The following is a 15986-nucleotide window of genomic DNA, read 5'->3' on the forward strand; positions in this document are numbered from 1 at the left end:
GGTCTGAAAGCCCTTTTATGAATGGAGGAGTTGTGATTTTCATTGTAATGCACCTCACAAACCAAGATAGCAGGAGTCCATGGATAAAGAAAATACCGTTGCCTTACATCAGGATAGTCTGGTATTCTAAAAATGGAAGATGAATGCAAAGCACACTGCGTTCTCCACAGAAGACAATAAAAACCTTTACAGGTTTTCCAGCTCCAGTATTTACAGGGAGCACAGATGGCGTGATCATAGCTGGGCACAGTCCATCACTATTTAAATCCCTTGGCACATGACTCACCACTCACAATGACTCTGTGCGTGTATTTTTTAATAGACGCGCTGGTACATATTTGAGGAGAGTTCCAAGGGGAAATCACAAAAAAAATAAATGCAATTTGTGCGTACAAACTAGTCACCATGGAACACAATCACCCCCACTAACAATTTCTCAAAGTCAGAAAGACCTCATGGAGTGCAGTTCCGAGCCCTGTAACCTGCTCTCCTGAGGGGTTCTGCAGCCTGGATTCCATTTTAATCTAAAAGTCCGCAATTTAGAGGCCCCTAATTCTCTACTAGCCAGGAAAATAAACTTGCTAGCAATGACCTTACTAAGAAAAAAATATTTTTTGTAAGCAGAGAATTTCTGAATGAGTAGGAAGCTACCTTGGGAACAGGCTCAGACTCTCAGTATTGAAACAGAGAGCATAGGAACAAACAAACATAGGTTACAAACGAGAGAAGGCTGTTTGGCCAATCGAGCCTGTTTGGTAATTAGTAGCTAATTGATCCCAGGATCTCATCCAGACATTTCTTGAAAGCAACAAGAGTGCCAGCCTTTAGGCAGGCTGTTCCAGACCCCCACAACCCTTTGTGTAGCGAAGCGCCTCCTGTTCTCCGATTTAAATGCGGATCCTTGTCTTTGCTGTTATGCGACGGCTATGCAGTGTGCCAACGAGCCTCTGCAATCGGCCGCCACCCCGGGTGACCCAGAGCATCATGGGAGAGCTTTACCCCAGCCGAGGTACAAATAGGCCGTGCAGCTGTTCTTCTCCGAGAAAACGGAGCCGATCAGGACCGTGTAGAGGTAGACCGCCTCCCCAAAGAACCAGTAGTGATTGGCCAGAATGCAGTACTGCATCACCACCTGCGCAATCCTGCAGCCAATCGCCGCCTAAGGATTGAAGCAGAAAAAAAAAGCCAATTGTGTCAAAGGCCGACACAGTAGCATGCGAGGTGCATTTAATGTCTTAATCTCTTTTCTTGTAGTGATCCCCAGGGTGACCTGTCTGACCCCCGGCCCTCGCTCTGCTGTTTGTTATGCCTAACTATTAATTCGGAGGAAGAGAGTGGTTTTCAGACAGGCGTGTGAGAGGCAATGATGAGAATGCATGACAGGGAGTTCATTGGAACAGCAGGGTCGATATCAAGAGTCTGAGTCTGACCAGTGGACTGTCGTGGGGTCTCAGCGATCCTCTACCTCATATTGTAAATGTAACCCTTGCAGGACTCTAGGAGAAGTTAAATAACCTCATGAGAAACTGGGATTTTGGGGGCGTTTCTCGTTTTTGACAGTGAGTGCAGCAGCTGCGTCCGACAAGGACATGGAAAACAAAATCAGGGATTTTTTTTCCCCCACCTTCAGATGATACAAATGCATATTTACTCAATTCATTTCAGGGGAATTGAGCAGGGGAAAAGGGACCTGTTTTTAGACAATGAGCGCTAGGTGTCAAGGCCTTCCTGACAGCCATGAAGGAGCCGCTAAGTGGGACTGGACAAGTCGATCTGTAAGTGGTTTTGTAGTGCTCGTGTTTTTCTACTGCGCACACGTGATTTGCTTGTGGGTGTCAAGTTCAGAACACTCCTTTTTAGTGCAAATGTGCTTCCCAAGTTCCCAAGCTTCCGTCACCATACAATAGCCCCCTCCTCAGCTCCACTGCAAGCTGTACAGGGGCCTGCAGCAGCAGTAGTCATCCTGCCCAGTACTAGGTTCCTCACATGTACTTTTCTTAATGGCTGCTACAGTCACTGCAGAACAGCATGTGCACCAATATTTAGATATAATAGTTCATCGCTTTTGATGAAAACAGAGGACACAATTTTGCAGGCAGGGAAAAAGACCTGTTTCATAAAAAAAAAATTAAAATCCATTGTCAGAAATGCTGATTATTACAGCGTATGCTGTTTCCCCACCTGCTCATTTGTGTCAGCCAAACTCCAACTTACAAATGCAACTACAGAGGTGGCTCTATCCTTTCTGTGTTCTACAGACTTTGCTGCTGGAATTAGAAATGATTCACCTTCCTCTCCTCCTTTTCACTTAGCCCTTCAACCTTTTGTCTACAGAAAATGCAAATTGCCGAGCTTGCAGGTTGCGTCAAGCAGACGGTGTGCAGCGTGCCCTCTGAAAAACAGTGAGCCTACATTTCTCTTTCTCGCAAAGCTTTTTTTTTTTCCTCCCACCAAATTTCCAGACTTTAGAAGACCAAATCTGGAAAATGGATAGAGATGGTTTTTAACTCTTTCAGTTGACGAGTTAAAAAGCCGCAACACAAAATCGGGAATGAACTTGAGAAAAGTCCTTAGTGGCCAATTTCCTGCTTCAAGTGCTCCAAGTCTTCTGTGCTAGGAAAGGAAAGTACACTTCTATAAAGAGGAATAAAAACATCTGGTGCCCCAACAGCCTGTAGTGATATGTATAATGCATGTATATGTAAGGATGTAAGACTATTGTTAATTAATCCAACCCTGAGCAATACACAGCCCAGTCACTAGTTGCACTGGTGGAGCAGATGTTACGGTTCCCAACCTGAATCACGTCACTACCTGATCAGTAACCAGCGGCACACAAGAGAAAGAGAACTTACAGGGCTGGGGATTAGCCAATCAGTTAATCAATTAAACAATCAAGGTTTATTTATCAATTGCACGCCAAGTGTTAAAGAATAAATCGGGTGAGTGGTACTGTACATGAGGAAAACGATGAGGTGTTCCAGTATTATGTTTAAAGAAGCGAGTGGAGCCGATCAGTTGTCCGTCTCATGGCACGGCATGGTGTGTGTGTGTGTGTGCGTGCGTGCGTGCGTGCGTGTGTGTGTGTTTGTGTGTTTGTGTGTGTGTGTGTGAAGTTGCAGCTTGCATGTCGGCGGCGAGCCTAGTATCCAGGAGGACCTGGTGACTGAGGATCTCCCCCAGGTCGGACTCCATTGTGATCTCCCGGCCCCAGTGGTGCTCCAGCAGGGCATCCTTCACGATGACGGACACTGCCCGCAGCACGAAGGACACAAACAGGTTGGCATGGATGTAGTTCCGAGTGCAGTGCAGCTTCCTGACAAAGATCAGAGAGGGACAGCAAATTGCACAATCTCCAGTGATTTTTTCCCCTATGGTTTGCGGACATATGGTTGACCATGTTTCTCCAGGCTTAACTTGATTTTGCTTTGCTTTACTACACTATACTGTGCTTTCACTCTTATAGCCATGAGTTACATTTCAGGATGGGAGAAACGTCGCACACAGCCCGCACAGGGACAGAGCAAAGCCTGAGAGAGAAACGCAGCTGGGTTCATCTCAACTTTACAGCTACGTTGAGAAAGGAGACTTGGGCATCAGTTTTGCGCCACTGAAGAACAATAACAGCACACAGTCTGGGTCTGCCATCTTTTCTACAGACTCGGCTTCCATGACGAGTTGGGCCAAGTCTTGCTCATTTACTGCGGGAAAGTGAATCAACCAAGCACATAAAACCACTGTTAGACAAAAATTTGGGATCCAAAATATTTGGATCATGTGTATATGGGTGTTTAATTTAATAAAAGAAGGCTGCCTAAGATGGCTATTGGAACACCTGAATTCTGTGTTTCCTTAAACAGTTGCAACAGTTAACAATTTAGGTAGCTGTGAAACCCACTAGACCGTGGCCAATTAAGAACAAACTTCTGTGTTCTGTAGCTCTGTGACTTAGTTAATTATGCAAAAACTGTCTTTTCCTCACTTTACTGTAGCAATCTGGCACTAGTATTTGCATATGCTTGCCCATCACCGTCAGCTTTCATGTGAGTTGAAACACTGTTTCTCAATAGAATGAAAATAACTTCAACGGGACTGACCGAAGTGCCTGGAAAGATGGCAGTACATCATATCCACTGCTTATTCACTGGGCAGGCAAATTGGCTGTGCAGTGTTGAGCGACTCCAGGCAATGAGTCGCTGTATTTGGACAATTCGCTCTAAGCGGAAGGTTAGAATGTTTTTGCGAACGTGCTGTGCGCCTTGGCATCACAAAGTTCAGTTTTAATTTCTGGCCAGCGGGAGTGCAGGGAAACACAAAGCAGAACTAAGAAGCCCAAAGTAATCTCCAGCAAGGTCAGAAGCGTGTCAGCTGTCTGAAGTCGAGGTTTAAAGCCCAGTTAAAGCTGATAAAGAATGCAGCATTTAATGTGGGGAAGGAAGAAGTGGGGGTTATTTTTCTGTATTTAAACTGAGGCAATTTCAGCTGTTTCTTGGGACAGATTTGCCCGTGGGGAAAGGGTAAGAAAATGGACAGATGCTGTTAAGTCCTCACAAAACTCCGTCCATCCCTCATTGGTGAGCCCTTTATCCTGGTGAGGGTCACAGGATGCCAAGGGCCTTGCAATTAAAAAAAACAAAGCACACAGCTGTAAGGCCAAGCCACTGCATTTGCTTACATTTGCAGCCCACATTGAACTGCATCTATATTTAACTTCCCTCCTTGACACGCTTTACTTTAAAGGGCTTCCTTCAAGAAAGAGCTGGGTGAGATCCTCAGATCAATTAAGTACTCAGAGCCCAGTGGGTCTGATGGGCTGGTTGGCCCCCTCCTGTTTGTAAACTTTATTATGTTCTTGTGTCATTGAACAAATCTGCTGCAACTAGTAATAGTAAAAAAACTTTATTTTGTGTATGTGTATGTTTAAAAATAACTTCTGAAAGAGAGAACGTTGCTCATTTCTTGCTGTTATTCACTGGACACATGGAACACTTAACAAGGAAGGTTCTACATTACTCTTCTGTAATCAACTCACAATCTTAATGTCGGTATTTATTTTCTCTTCTTTATTCACACCTTTTGTAATGCACTTTCTTCTCTAGCATCACCATCCTCCTCTTTTGTTGAAACTGTACGTTACTTTCACCTGCAAGCATACCTCTCTCTAATGCAGAACTTCACAAGCACTGTCAGTCTGAATTAGGGTGCCTGCTCAGCAGGTAAGTAACTGAAAACCACTGCGGGTCAAGGACAGGCAGGAAGGAATCCTGCAGGAGCAGGAAGGACAGAGGAGACGCAGGGAGCTCACGGGGCCCAGCCCGGATTACCTGAAGCCCAGCAGGATGACAAGGGCGGAGATGAGAGTGAAGAGAGACAGGGAGTAGCCCACAGTGTAGAGGACTTTGAAGCTCACCATCAGCTGCTTGTACCAGACCTGCAAACACACAGAGCCTCAGACCCAGAGCAGTAAACAGAACGACACAGGAGGTTTTGCTTCCTTCGTTCCCGATGTTTCTATCTTCCGAGTGAAGGACATCAATTTAATTCAATTCAATTCAAGCTTTACTGTCCCCTAGGGGAAATTTGTTTGGGAAATCATTATTCTGCAGGGCTAGCTCAGCTAATGGAGACATGAGAACTGTGGGCACATTCCTGCTCGCTCACCATCACCAATGGATCCCATTCCATTAAAATTTTGATAATGGGATCAGGGGGTGCTCACCCTGCGGTCCATGTGGGTCCTAATGCCCCAGTATAGTGACAGGGACACTATACTGTAAAACAGGCACCGACTTTCGGATGAGACGTAAAATCGAGGTCCTGACTCTCTGTGGTCATTAAAAATCCCAGGGCGTTTCTCGAAAAGAGTAGGGGTGTTACCCCAGCATCCTGGCCAAATTTCCCATTGGCCATTACCAATCACGGCCTCCTAATAATCCCCATTTCTGAATTGGCTTCATTACTCTGTTCTCCTCCCCACTGAGAGCTGGTGTGTGGGGAGCATTCTGGCGCACTATGGCTGCCGTCGCATCATCCAGGTGGGGCTGCACTTTGGTGGTGGTGGAGGAGAGTCCCCATTACCTGTAAAGCTCTTTGTGTGGAGTGTCCGGAAAAGGGCTATATAAGTGTAAGCAATTATTATTATTATTACTACAATTTTACAATTTGGATTTCCTTCTCGTTTTGCTGGTTTCCCCTTGCCTTCACCATGCTCTCCCATGCTCTTGCTTTTTCACTGCTTTGATACATCAGATCAGGGCAAGATTGGGATTTTCCCAGCTAAGCGTAGTAATGCAGAACTCTTACAAGACAACAGAACAGTAGACCCCATTATTCTCATAGACCACGTTAGTAACAGGCAGAAAACAAGGTAACCACAGGAAATCAGAAGGAGGAGCACAGGAAAGATGCTAGACATGGGTCAGGCTGCCCTGTCTCCAGCCTAGTGCCGCGCAGCTACCTCTTCAGACGTGACTTCCTTCTCGTCCTCGCACTGAGAGTCGTCCCTCCAGGGCTGCCCGCCGTCCTGGCTGACCCACTGCCCTTCAGGACCGCAGCGCCGCCGCACCACGCCCAGCCTCACTGAGGGACACAGACACTGTCAGCGCTGGGGGGGGGGTTACTGGCCCCGAGTTGAAGGTTAGTGAAGGTAATGTGGAGTACTGACGCCCTCACCTTTCTCAAACCAGGGCAGGTAGGATGGGCAGGACACATTAACAAGGCTCCCTGGAAGGCCGTCTGGCCAGCAGGCATACATGTCAAAGGTCCTGTTGCAGTAAATACCTGAAAGGACAAGTCAGGCAGATCAATGAGACCCGTGGGTAGCCTGTATTGGCAAAACAGATTCCAGGCCTTTCCATCGGCTTTTGGCCAGGACGAGGGCGGTGGGGGCCCAGGAAGAGCTTCCAAAGTTGGGAGTGGGGACATCAGGGGAAAAACAACTGTTTTCTTTTTCTACTATAAAACGATGACGATATTCGAGTCCCACTTACCGGAAGGGTAGGGCTCGCTCTCCATCTGCTTCACACAGTCCTCCTGATATTTCAGCCACTTCTGGTAGGTCTCTTCCAAGACCCTACCCAGCACAGCCTGAAACTGGAAGGCATTGACATGCAGAGCTCTAAGAAAACCAAAGACATACAGCCCTAGACTAATAATAATAATAATAATTCCTGACACTTATGTAGCTGTTTTCTGGACACTCCTCTCAAAGTGCTTTACAGGTAATGGGGACTCCCCTCCACCACCACCAGTGTGCAGCCCCACCTGGATGATGCGCCGGCAGCCATAGTGTACCAGTACACTCCCCACACACCAGCTCTCAGTGGGGAGGAGAACAGAGTGATGAAGGTAATTCATAGATGGGGATTATTAGGAGGCATATCCCAGAGGTAACACCCTTGCTCTTTTTGAGAGACTTCCTGGGATTTTTAATGACCACAGAGAATCAGGACTTCAGTTTTACCTCTCATCCAAGGGACGGTGCCCTTTTACAATATAGAATCCCCATCACTATACTGGGGCATTAAGACCCACCCAGACCACAGGGTGGCACATATTCAAATGTAAGCTCCCTAACAAAATAAAAAACCATTCTGGCCTCAAGATTGTTTTTTCCTTTAATTTGTCTGAAGTCTGTTTGGCAAGATCAGCTCTTTTGCGAGACGCTCGATGGCAGACGCTCGACGGCATCTCCGGTGACAGAACCACACAGGGCCTGTCCCCAGACAGAGGAGAACTCTGCCACATCAAAAGACCGGGTATCCTGCCGTAGCCGAATTCAGCTCCAGGGGCTTGAAGCCACCCTCTGTAACCAGTTGAGAGCCACTGAGAACCCTTCACTAACGGCCATTCTGGACAGATCCACACTGGTAAGAATTTTCCTGATCCTTGTATGTGAAAAACATGCTTGAGGCTCGTACATTTTGGCTTAATTAAAATTAATCACAAAGAACAGGGGAAAGATAGGTGTTGTGTATAATTAATGCTTATCTAAAAAAAAACAATGTAGGAGAATAAGAACGAGCCTCTACGCTTTAGGTTAATCCTGAGCTCAGCAGCAGAGCTGAGCTTTTGCTGAGGTGTTTGACCAGAGCAAGTCTGGTGCCCGTCATCAGCCTCTGAGTGCTTACCCACAAGAGCAGCAGCAGTCCAGTCAGGGCTTCTGGGAGCATTCCAGCTCTGCTCCTGCTCTTCGGAGTCTTCCTCATGTCTCCATCTGCTCGCCTGTACGAGGAGGGAGAAGAGTCCTCACCTGCAGGCACCACAAAGTCACACACGCTACACATCACTAGACGCACTGATAGAAGATACGCCCACTGCGTAGTTGTGAAACCCAAACACCAGTCAGCACCGTGTTTCATTTTTAGCTGTATGCTTTCCATTCATTTTGCAGAAGTTCCAATACGGATCTTCACTCTGGTTCACCAGACCTATGGGAAAAATGCCTGAGCTATTTTCTGTACTCAGTAAACCAGCAGAAGGTGCTCTCCTTTGTCTTTCTTCACTCACGATCTGTTGAGAACTGCAACAGATCAGATCACTTTATTAGCGCTATACAATTTCTTGCATAAGGAATTCATCTTTTCGCATACCCCAGCTTTCTCTCCATGAGACACACAGACGGGGAGAGAGAAGCTTGGGGTCAGAGCGCAGGGCCAGCCATTGTACAGCACCCCTAGAGCAGTTGGGGTTAAGGGCCTTGCTCAGCAGCCCAACGGAGTAGGATTCCTCTGCCGGCTGCGGGATTTGAACCAGCAACCTTCCAGCCACAGGCGCAGATCCTTAGCCACAGAGCCACTGCTCCGCCCCTGCATGGTACTGAATATGATTTATACTGTGCACATCAGCTGCTTCAGAGAGCAAGACCTTCAGATCAGAAAGGCATTTTAACGTCACATATACAGGCACATTTACACAGCTGGATGAAATCCACTAAACAGGACAGAGGACTTTACACAAAGGCTGGTGGGAGTCTGGAAGAAGGTGTCCAGCCATGTTGTTGAAGCTGATACCCTGGCTTCCTTCAAGAATCAATCGGACGAGTTACTCACTGCCAGGTGCACCAGACAGGCTGAATGCCTGCCTCTTAACTGTGACCTTTCTTATGGTTTTTGAAAATAAGGAAAACATTGATTACGTGGCCATTCACAAGAGGAGGTAATGGAGGGCATGATGCACCTGTAATAACACTGTAAGACTCACTGAAACGCTACACCATCCTGACGGAGATCAGATGTGAGAGAGTCAGCTTTGTGGAGGAAAGGAGATATCTTTCTCTCTGCTTCTGCCATAGGGCTGCCACTGCCTCTCCCTCTCCACTCCTCCACAGCTCTCTCAGTGTCTGAGCCCTTAGGTATCTCTAGCTGTCTTTTCACATCCTTACGATTAGCACATAATTGTTTTTTTAACACTAGCGAAGCATGAAATTGTAGAAATTGTTATTATATGCTAATGAATGCTAAAATGCTTGACTTTTTCTAGAAAGTTTGGTTGTCACGTCAACGAGGCTGTTTTTACTTTTTTAACCACCTGAAAGCGAAGTACTGGAGATGTCAGATGGGATATTGCCACCCGAGAGGTTGCTGGATCTCTCTGGGAGCCCACGGTGTTTCTCAGCAGGATGCACCACTGCCCACTGCTGAACAGAGAGACAGAGCCCCGTACTGCCAGGCCTGCTCCGGTGAAGCAGATAATAACTGGAGACTTAGAGAAAAGTATTAACCCTCTCATTTCAGCCCATGAAGGGGAGGCTTTCCAAACAGCCTTTTGGAAAAATGATAACTTTAAATGATGTTTGATTGACGTTATAATGGTTTATATGGTTTATAATCTGTATTAAGTTATTCACTTTTCCTTATTTATACCCTTGTATGCTACTGTATATGTTTTCTGTGTTAAATAAGAGCAATAAAACTAATGCCCATGTTTCCCCCTTGTTTGACCTCTGTTGTAGCAGTTGCAGGACTGCACTAAGTGAAATGTCTGATGAAACTTAAAAAAGGAGGGAGGTGGATGAGAATATAATTAAAATAGTGCTTAAAATCGTATCTCACTTTTCCATTCTTCGGTTTATTTTAAACTATGCGTCATGCCATTTCTTACATAAACTGCACACCCATTATTATTGACTTCCTCCTTCTCACAAAAAACCATAAAGGAAATCAGAACCTGTGATACAGAAGCACGTCTAATTACTTCTGCTAAGCCTGTTTCCTTGTCAAAGACTTCATTTTACAAGCATTATTTAGATTAAATTAAAATCGAAATACTATAATTAGCCTAGACTGGAGATTAGCTTTCACAAACCTTAATTAGTCAAATAGAAGAATTTATTTCTTTAATTGCAAGCAATTTGTGTTGCCTGTAGCCTTGGGTACAGTACTGTATGTACTCATACACAAGTTTTAACACAAGTTCTTTAGGTGCTCACACTGGGACACAGTGACGACTTCTTGAAACTCCACAATTGTACCATTTTGTATAAATCCTGGAGAAAATCAAATGCCTTAGGATTCTAGTGAGTTAAAGGAAGAGGGACAACTGGAGGAAAAACTAATATAAATTATATTGATTTTTATTAAATCTGCAAGGCCATGTGGCTCTGCGGCTACCGTTCTCAAAATAAAAAGTAAGAAACACAGAAGAAAGACTGAGCCCTGCTATCCAGCTGTTATTCAAGGTCCTAAGATGTCAATCGAAAGCAATTATTTTATGTCTCGGGCTCATATCTCCCAGGATGAAGGGATGACTCTTCTGCCCACCCAGTCGTGCTCTGGAAATGTTCCGTCAAGTTAAAGAAATCCCTACCTAATGACAGGCTGCTTAAAACGCCCAGCACTCAAAATCAGGGGCAGAGACACGCGCTTTCTAAAAGAAGGCTGCTCAAACTCTGCTTAGCAGGTCCCCGTGCTTTTCAGCAAGTGTCGCAATAACCAGGAGAAATAATTTCAATTGTTTTCAGTGGGGAGCATGCATCAGTGTGCGTTTACTGCACACTAACAAGTTATGGTTAATTCCATGCTGAAAATCAGAAGGGATAAACACAATGTTTTGGCTGATCAGCCTTCTTCAGGTGTGATATAATAGTGTGAAATCATTTCAGTGCTCCAATCTACTGTAGAGGAGTAAGATCGCAGTACACAGGCCTGCACGGGGGACATCACAGTAGTAAATCCCAAGTTTGTCTCTGTCTCTCCTCTTCCTCAGACCCTTCCTGGGGATCCTGCTACACTCTGCAGCTCTTTTCAAAATCTCCCACTGCAGTAAGCAGAGTTCTCAAATGACTTCATGAGAGATGAACTGAAGTTTAAAACGAAGTCACTGGGATGTGAAGAACCCCTTTGAAGAGACACCATAGTAACCGTGTCGTCCCATGCTCCTACTCCATATTTCTATGGCTGTGCAATGGTTTGAGAAAGCTCTCCCCACATTGTTAAGATAAGATGAGATCACTTTACTAGCCATATACAATTTCTTGCATTAGGAATTCGTCTTTTTGCATACCCCAGCTTGCTCTCCGTGAGACACACAGACAGGGAGAGAGAAGCTTGGGGTCAGAGTGCAGGGTCAGCCATTGTACAGCGCCTCTGGAGCAGTTGGGGTTAAGGGCCTTGCTCAGGGGCCCGATGGAGTAGGATTTTAGGATATTAGGATTTTGCTGTACTTTATTGTGCTTCTGGAGAGGAGCTACTGACCAAAGGGAGTACATTCTAGATTCAAAAATTTCACCAACCATTCTATGCACATTTTCCTCATTAATTACAAGGGAACTTTTAAACACAGCAATACTGTAGCTGTGACAGCAGCCAGGGCTGTGTGTGTACACCACTAGAACAATCCAGTGCAAAAGTCAAAGTGTGTCATTTCTCAGTGTGGCGAGTGAGCAGTACAAACCTCTCTGTGAATCTACATTAGGCAGATCACAGCAATTACAGAGCTCAGCGTGGCAACATGCTGTTGCATAAAACATTTCAAAGCCTTAAATTACAGCTAGTATGAAATGTGCATCGTTATTTTCATTTGACAGAATGATAGTATTTGATAGTGTAACTGCAATGAGACTCCCCGTGTGCGCTAACCTGCTTGCATGGCTTCTCCCACTGCCTCTGTGTTGATGATGCCTAGACCAGAATTATTCATTCATTACCTCTTGCAGTGTTTTACATCCTGCGGGACTCCCAAGCATTTACATACAGGAGAGACCCTCACCTCACCCACCGCTGAAGTGCAGCGCTGTCTAACCGCTGCCCAGAACAGGTGGAAAAGTGAGGAAGTGCCTCACCATCTGAATCAAGGGGAAGCTTCAGTCCAAGAGCTGTGTGGAATTTATCCACTACGATCATGAACTGCAGTAGAATATTTCATGACCAAATAGTCAGGACATTGTTTTTTAAGTCTCATTCAAAAGATAGAATCTCCTACAGCACAGTGTCCCCAGTCACTGGGGTTTGGGAATTCTGGTCCACCCACACCGCTGAAACCAGCAACTTCAGGTTTCTTGCCTCAGCCTTGCTTATCTAAGTAGGTGCTTAGCACTTGTCAAATCTCCCTCTGTTTCACACCTCCAGATTCCAATTTATAAGCACCTTGTTTCTGGTTGAGTAGTGTTATTCTATATATCTCTTCTTGCATGTTATTATATTTCTGCTGATATGCCTTAGATGAGATATATCTATCTTATATACAGTATGTTTGTGCATTTTCTTAGCTTAATAATAATAATAATGTTATTTTGCTTATCCACTTATCGCATTGATTATAACTATAACCTGTCTATAATAAGGGCATCTGCAAAGAGAATTAACAATAAGTAAGGAAATATTCGTAAGAAAATTATTTAGAGGTGTTGGCAAAGGGAACGTTTGCAGATAAAGTATCACAGATCAAATGACAGAATCTAGATATGGGGACATGTGAATGTGGCAATATTGGTCTTCTGGGTCATGAAAATTGCAACATGGATGGAAAAGAAAATGTTGGTCAGGTAAGCTCTGGCATGACACGGAGGAAATGTGGGCATATTTCTGAAACTGGCTGGAGTTATGTCCTCTGCCCTTTAAATAACAATAAGGGACTGTTCAGCAGCCTAACTTGCTGGGCACACCTGACATTCAAAAGGATCAAGCATCCTGGGATGCTACAAAAGGAAATCAGACAGCACGTCATGATGGGCCTGTGATTTATACTGTAGCTCTCTCAGTGCTCGCTGTTGCCGGGCTGGCACCTGATCACAGACGCCCTGCGTTTAGCCGGAGGAAGAAAGGCTGCCATCTGACACCTGTGGGACTCTCTAAACCGAGAACCGAGTGCCCCACATCCGGAGAGAGCTGCTTAGCGTGGCTGGGTCGATGGGGACCGACAGCTGCCAGTCACTGTCACAATTTCAGTGTGGAGCCATCCCTGCCGGGGACACAGCCTGCAGGAAAACTGCAAGCTGTGGCTGCTGCTGCCCCTGTTTTTGCACCGCGCCGATGTGCTCTCATTCAGCACCACTGCTCGGAATAAATCACAGCTGCAGTTCACGACTGCCACGAGGTGTACTGAGGTACACGGGTGTATTCACAGATCAGTGATGCTGACATACTGATGCCATCTTGCACATGGCTGAGTGGTAGTCACCTCTACCCCATGTCAATACAGAACTTGGAAGATTTGTCCTTAATTGCGTAATTAACTCAGTTGCTGAAGATCAACACAATAACTAAGGATGAGCTGGAGCAAAAATCTGGAACGGAAAGGAAGTGCCAGGATTGACCTCCCCTGAGTCACACGGATGCACAGATCAGAAAACCTGAAGCCAGTTGTAGTCATGACCGGCGTTTTTTGACTGAGGTTGTATGGCCGTCGTGTCCAATCCTGGAAAGTTGATGCGTCTGCAACTGTTCTTTCCAGCTCAAAATGACCTAAATCACCTCGTAATTGGCTAAATTACATACATTTAACAGGTTTATTCCAGCTCTCCAGGTTCTGCCACATTGAGGAGACCTAGAAAGTCCTCCAGGATAAGACAGCCAAGTTGTATCAGTATTGTTTACATGTGCAACTTCAGGGGCCATATTCCAGGTTGGAATTAGAGTGGTAAACTGGTTTGGAACAGACATTCCAAATGGAGTATACAGCTGAATGAATGATGAACGATCCCTGGCCATTCTACTGATGGTACAGTGAGGCTGAAGCCATTAGAGATTTTAAAGAAGACTGGAGTTTCCCATTAGGCCTTTAATTAAAGTGAGATGCAGTGTGGCAGACTAAGGAATGTAGACCAGACCCTTGACTCCCTGGAGACAGATTGTCCATGTGACAACACACGCTGGCTTCCTGTCACTCAACGCACAGGATAAATATAAGCTACTGCTGCGGACTGGAGATGGACGACACCACTGTAGTCTGCCTCGCAGCCCAGGGGCGGCACATTCTCAGTAGTGCACTTGGTTCAGTCACAGGTTGCCGTGACGTGACACTAATGTGTGACTTCCTGATGTGGAAGTCAATTCAAAGGAGCAAACAGCAAAAAGAGAACAATCTCTTTGGCTGTGAGTGTATCTCACCAGTCCAGGGGGAAGCGATCTTGACAGATATTTTCACTCCCTTTTCTGAACTCACCAGGCAGTTCGGACTTTCTGAACTTCACAGACAGCCTTGCCACATTTATCTTTATCCTATGTTTCATCCTAGAAACCCTAGCTTTTAAAGCGAAGCAAAGTCCAGACGTCTGAAGTTAACAGGACACCTCCGGGCTCAATAGAAACTGCTGTGCCACCTGCACAGCAGGACATGTTCCAGACTCACAAAACCTTTTGTTCGAAAGACTTCACATTTCTTTCCAATTTTCAAAGTCACTTTCTCTTTAATTTCAGCTTGTGCCCTCTGGTCCACAGATTGTTTTGAGGACAGACTATGTTTTCACCAGAAATCATGTTATACAGCCATCATTTTTAATTCTACGACCACAATCCATTTGGCTGACACCTTTCTCAAATACTGCAAGAGCAGACCATTTGCAATATCTTGGTATGCTGTGCCATACATTCCTGTCTGTGCTAGCCCTGACAGATTAGGTACTAAGTGCTGCATATGAATTAGATCCAATATATATTAGACCCTCCCTGTGGAAATGTCACTGTGACTATTAATACAAATAACAGGGATTTAAATGCAACATTTATTTACAAGGTTTCGTAAAGGTTAACACAGAGACATCGCCTAAGATGGACATTCCCTAGGGAGATAATTCTGGTAGAGCTGTTCTATCCAGATGATGAATTAAAATTGTGACAGTACACCTATATGACCTTTCTGCAAACAAATGTACTATGCAAAATGTAATGCCTTGTGAAATTGAAATTAATAGTCACAACTGCAATCCTTACTTAAAATGCAGGTTTGCCTTCACATGATTTTTCTGGTCCCACTTTTATCTCATCTCTCAAACAATGCTGTCATCTCAACATCACACGGTCACGTTTTTTCCTGAACAAACAACTATTTTCGATAAAGGTAGAACGCACAATCCACGTGAACTAAAAAAAAATGAAGTAAAAATGTGTAAGTAATAATCACAATTGCAATCTTTATTTAAAATATGAATTGGTATACTGTGCAGCATATTAGCAACAATTACACAATAATGTTTTTAATAGCAGTCAACACCACCAGCACAGGTGGAGGATAATTATAATACTTTGGATTTTAGCCACAAACTGTTTAACATTTTATAAATAAGAGTTTGATCAAAGGGAACAGCTGTGTAATCATATTTAATTATTCTTGGCACATTTGTCTTATATTGAACAGTCCTGGGTAAAACTGTGTTGCAATGTCCAACTGATCCATTACCAAAGAGCGATGTATCCCTGGAAAAGACTGCAGAGCCGGAGTCTGTCCCAGAATATTAGGAGGCAAGGTGGGACTACAGTACATGCTGGTTAATCCACCAGTTCATCATAGGCCACGCACACAGTTTGAAGATGCCGATCTTCAGCTGCCAT

At 44.9% G+C, this 15986-nt stretch overlaps 1 protein-coding gene across 2 annotated transcripts in view; it reads right to left on the reverse strand.

The window, feature by feature from the left end:
• LOC148645131 (glucagon receptor-like) overlaps positions 1 to 15986 on the reverse strand; it is a 31118-nt gene that overhangs the window by 6369 nt on the left and 8763 nt on the right. The window contains exons 2-8 of one of the 2 annotated variants that reach the window (XM_088613124.1): positions 8130 to 8223; positions 6990 to 7092; positions 6673 to 6780; positions 6458 to 6579; positions 5325 to 5431; positions 3160 to 3316; positions 1000 to 1159 (exon numbers count right to left, since the gene is read on the reverse strand). In XM_088613124.1, the coding sequence (XP_088469250.1) occupies positions 1000 to 1159; positions 3160 to 3316; positions 5325 to 5431; positions 6458 to 6579; positions 6673 to 6780; positions 6990 to 7092; positions 8130 to 8207 (835 nt within the window). In that variant the 5' untranslated portion in view covers positions 8208 to 8223. Of the gene's footprint in view, positions 1 to 999; positions 1160 to 3159; positions 3317 to 5324; positions 5432 to 6457; positions 6580 to 6672; positions 6781 to 6989; positions 7093 to 8129; positions 8252 to 15986 lie in introns of both variants that reach the window. The other variant, XM_088613125.1, reaches the window with a different exon arrangement.

The sequence above is a fragment of the Lepisosteus platostomus genome, chromosome 19 (assembly GCF_059453375.1).
Source record: "Lepisosteus platostomus isolate fLepPlt1 chromosome 19, fLepPlt1.hap1, whole genome shotgun sequence".
NCBI classification, from domain to species: domain Eukaryota; kingdom Metazoa; phylum Chordata; class Actinopteri; order Semionotiformes; family Lepisosteidae; genus Lepisosteus; species Lepisosteus platostomus.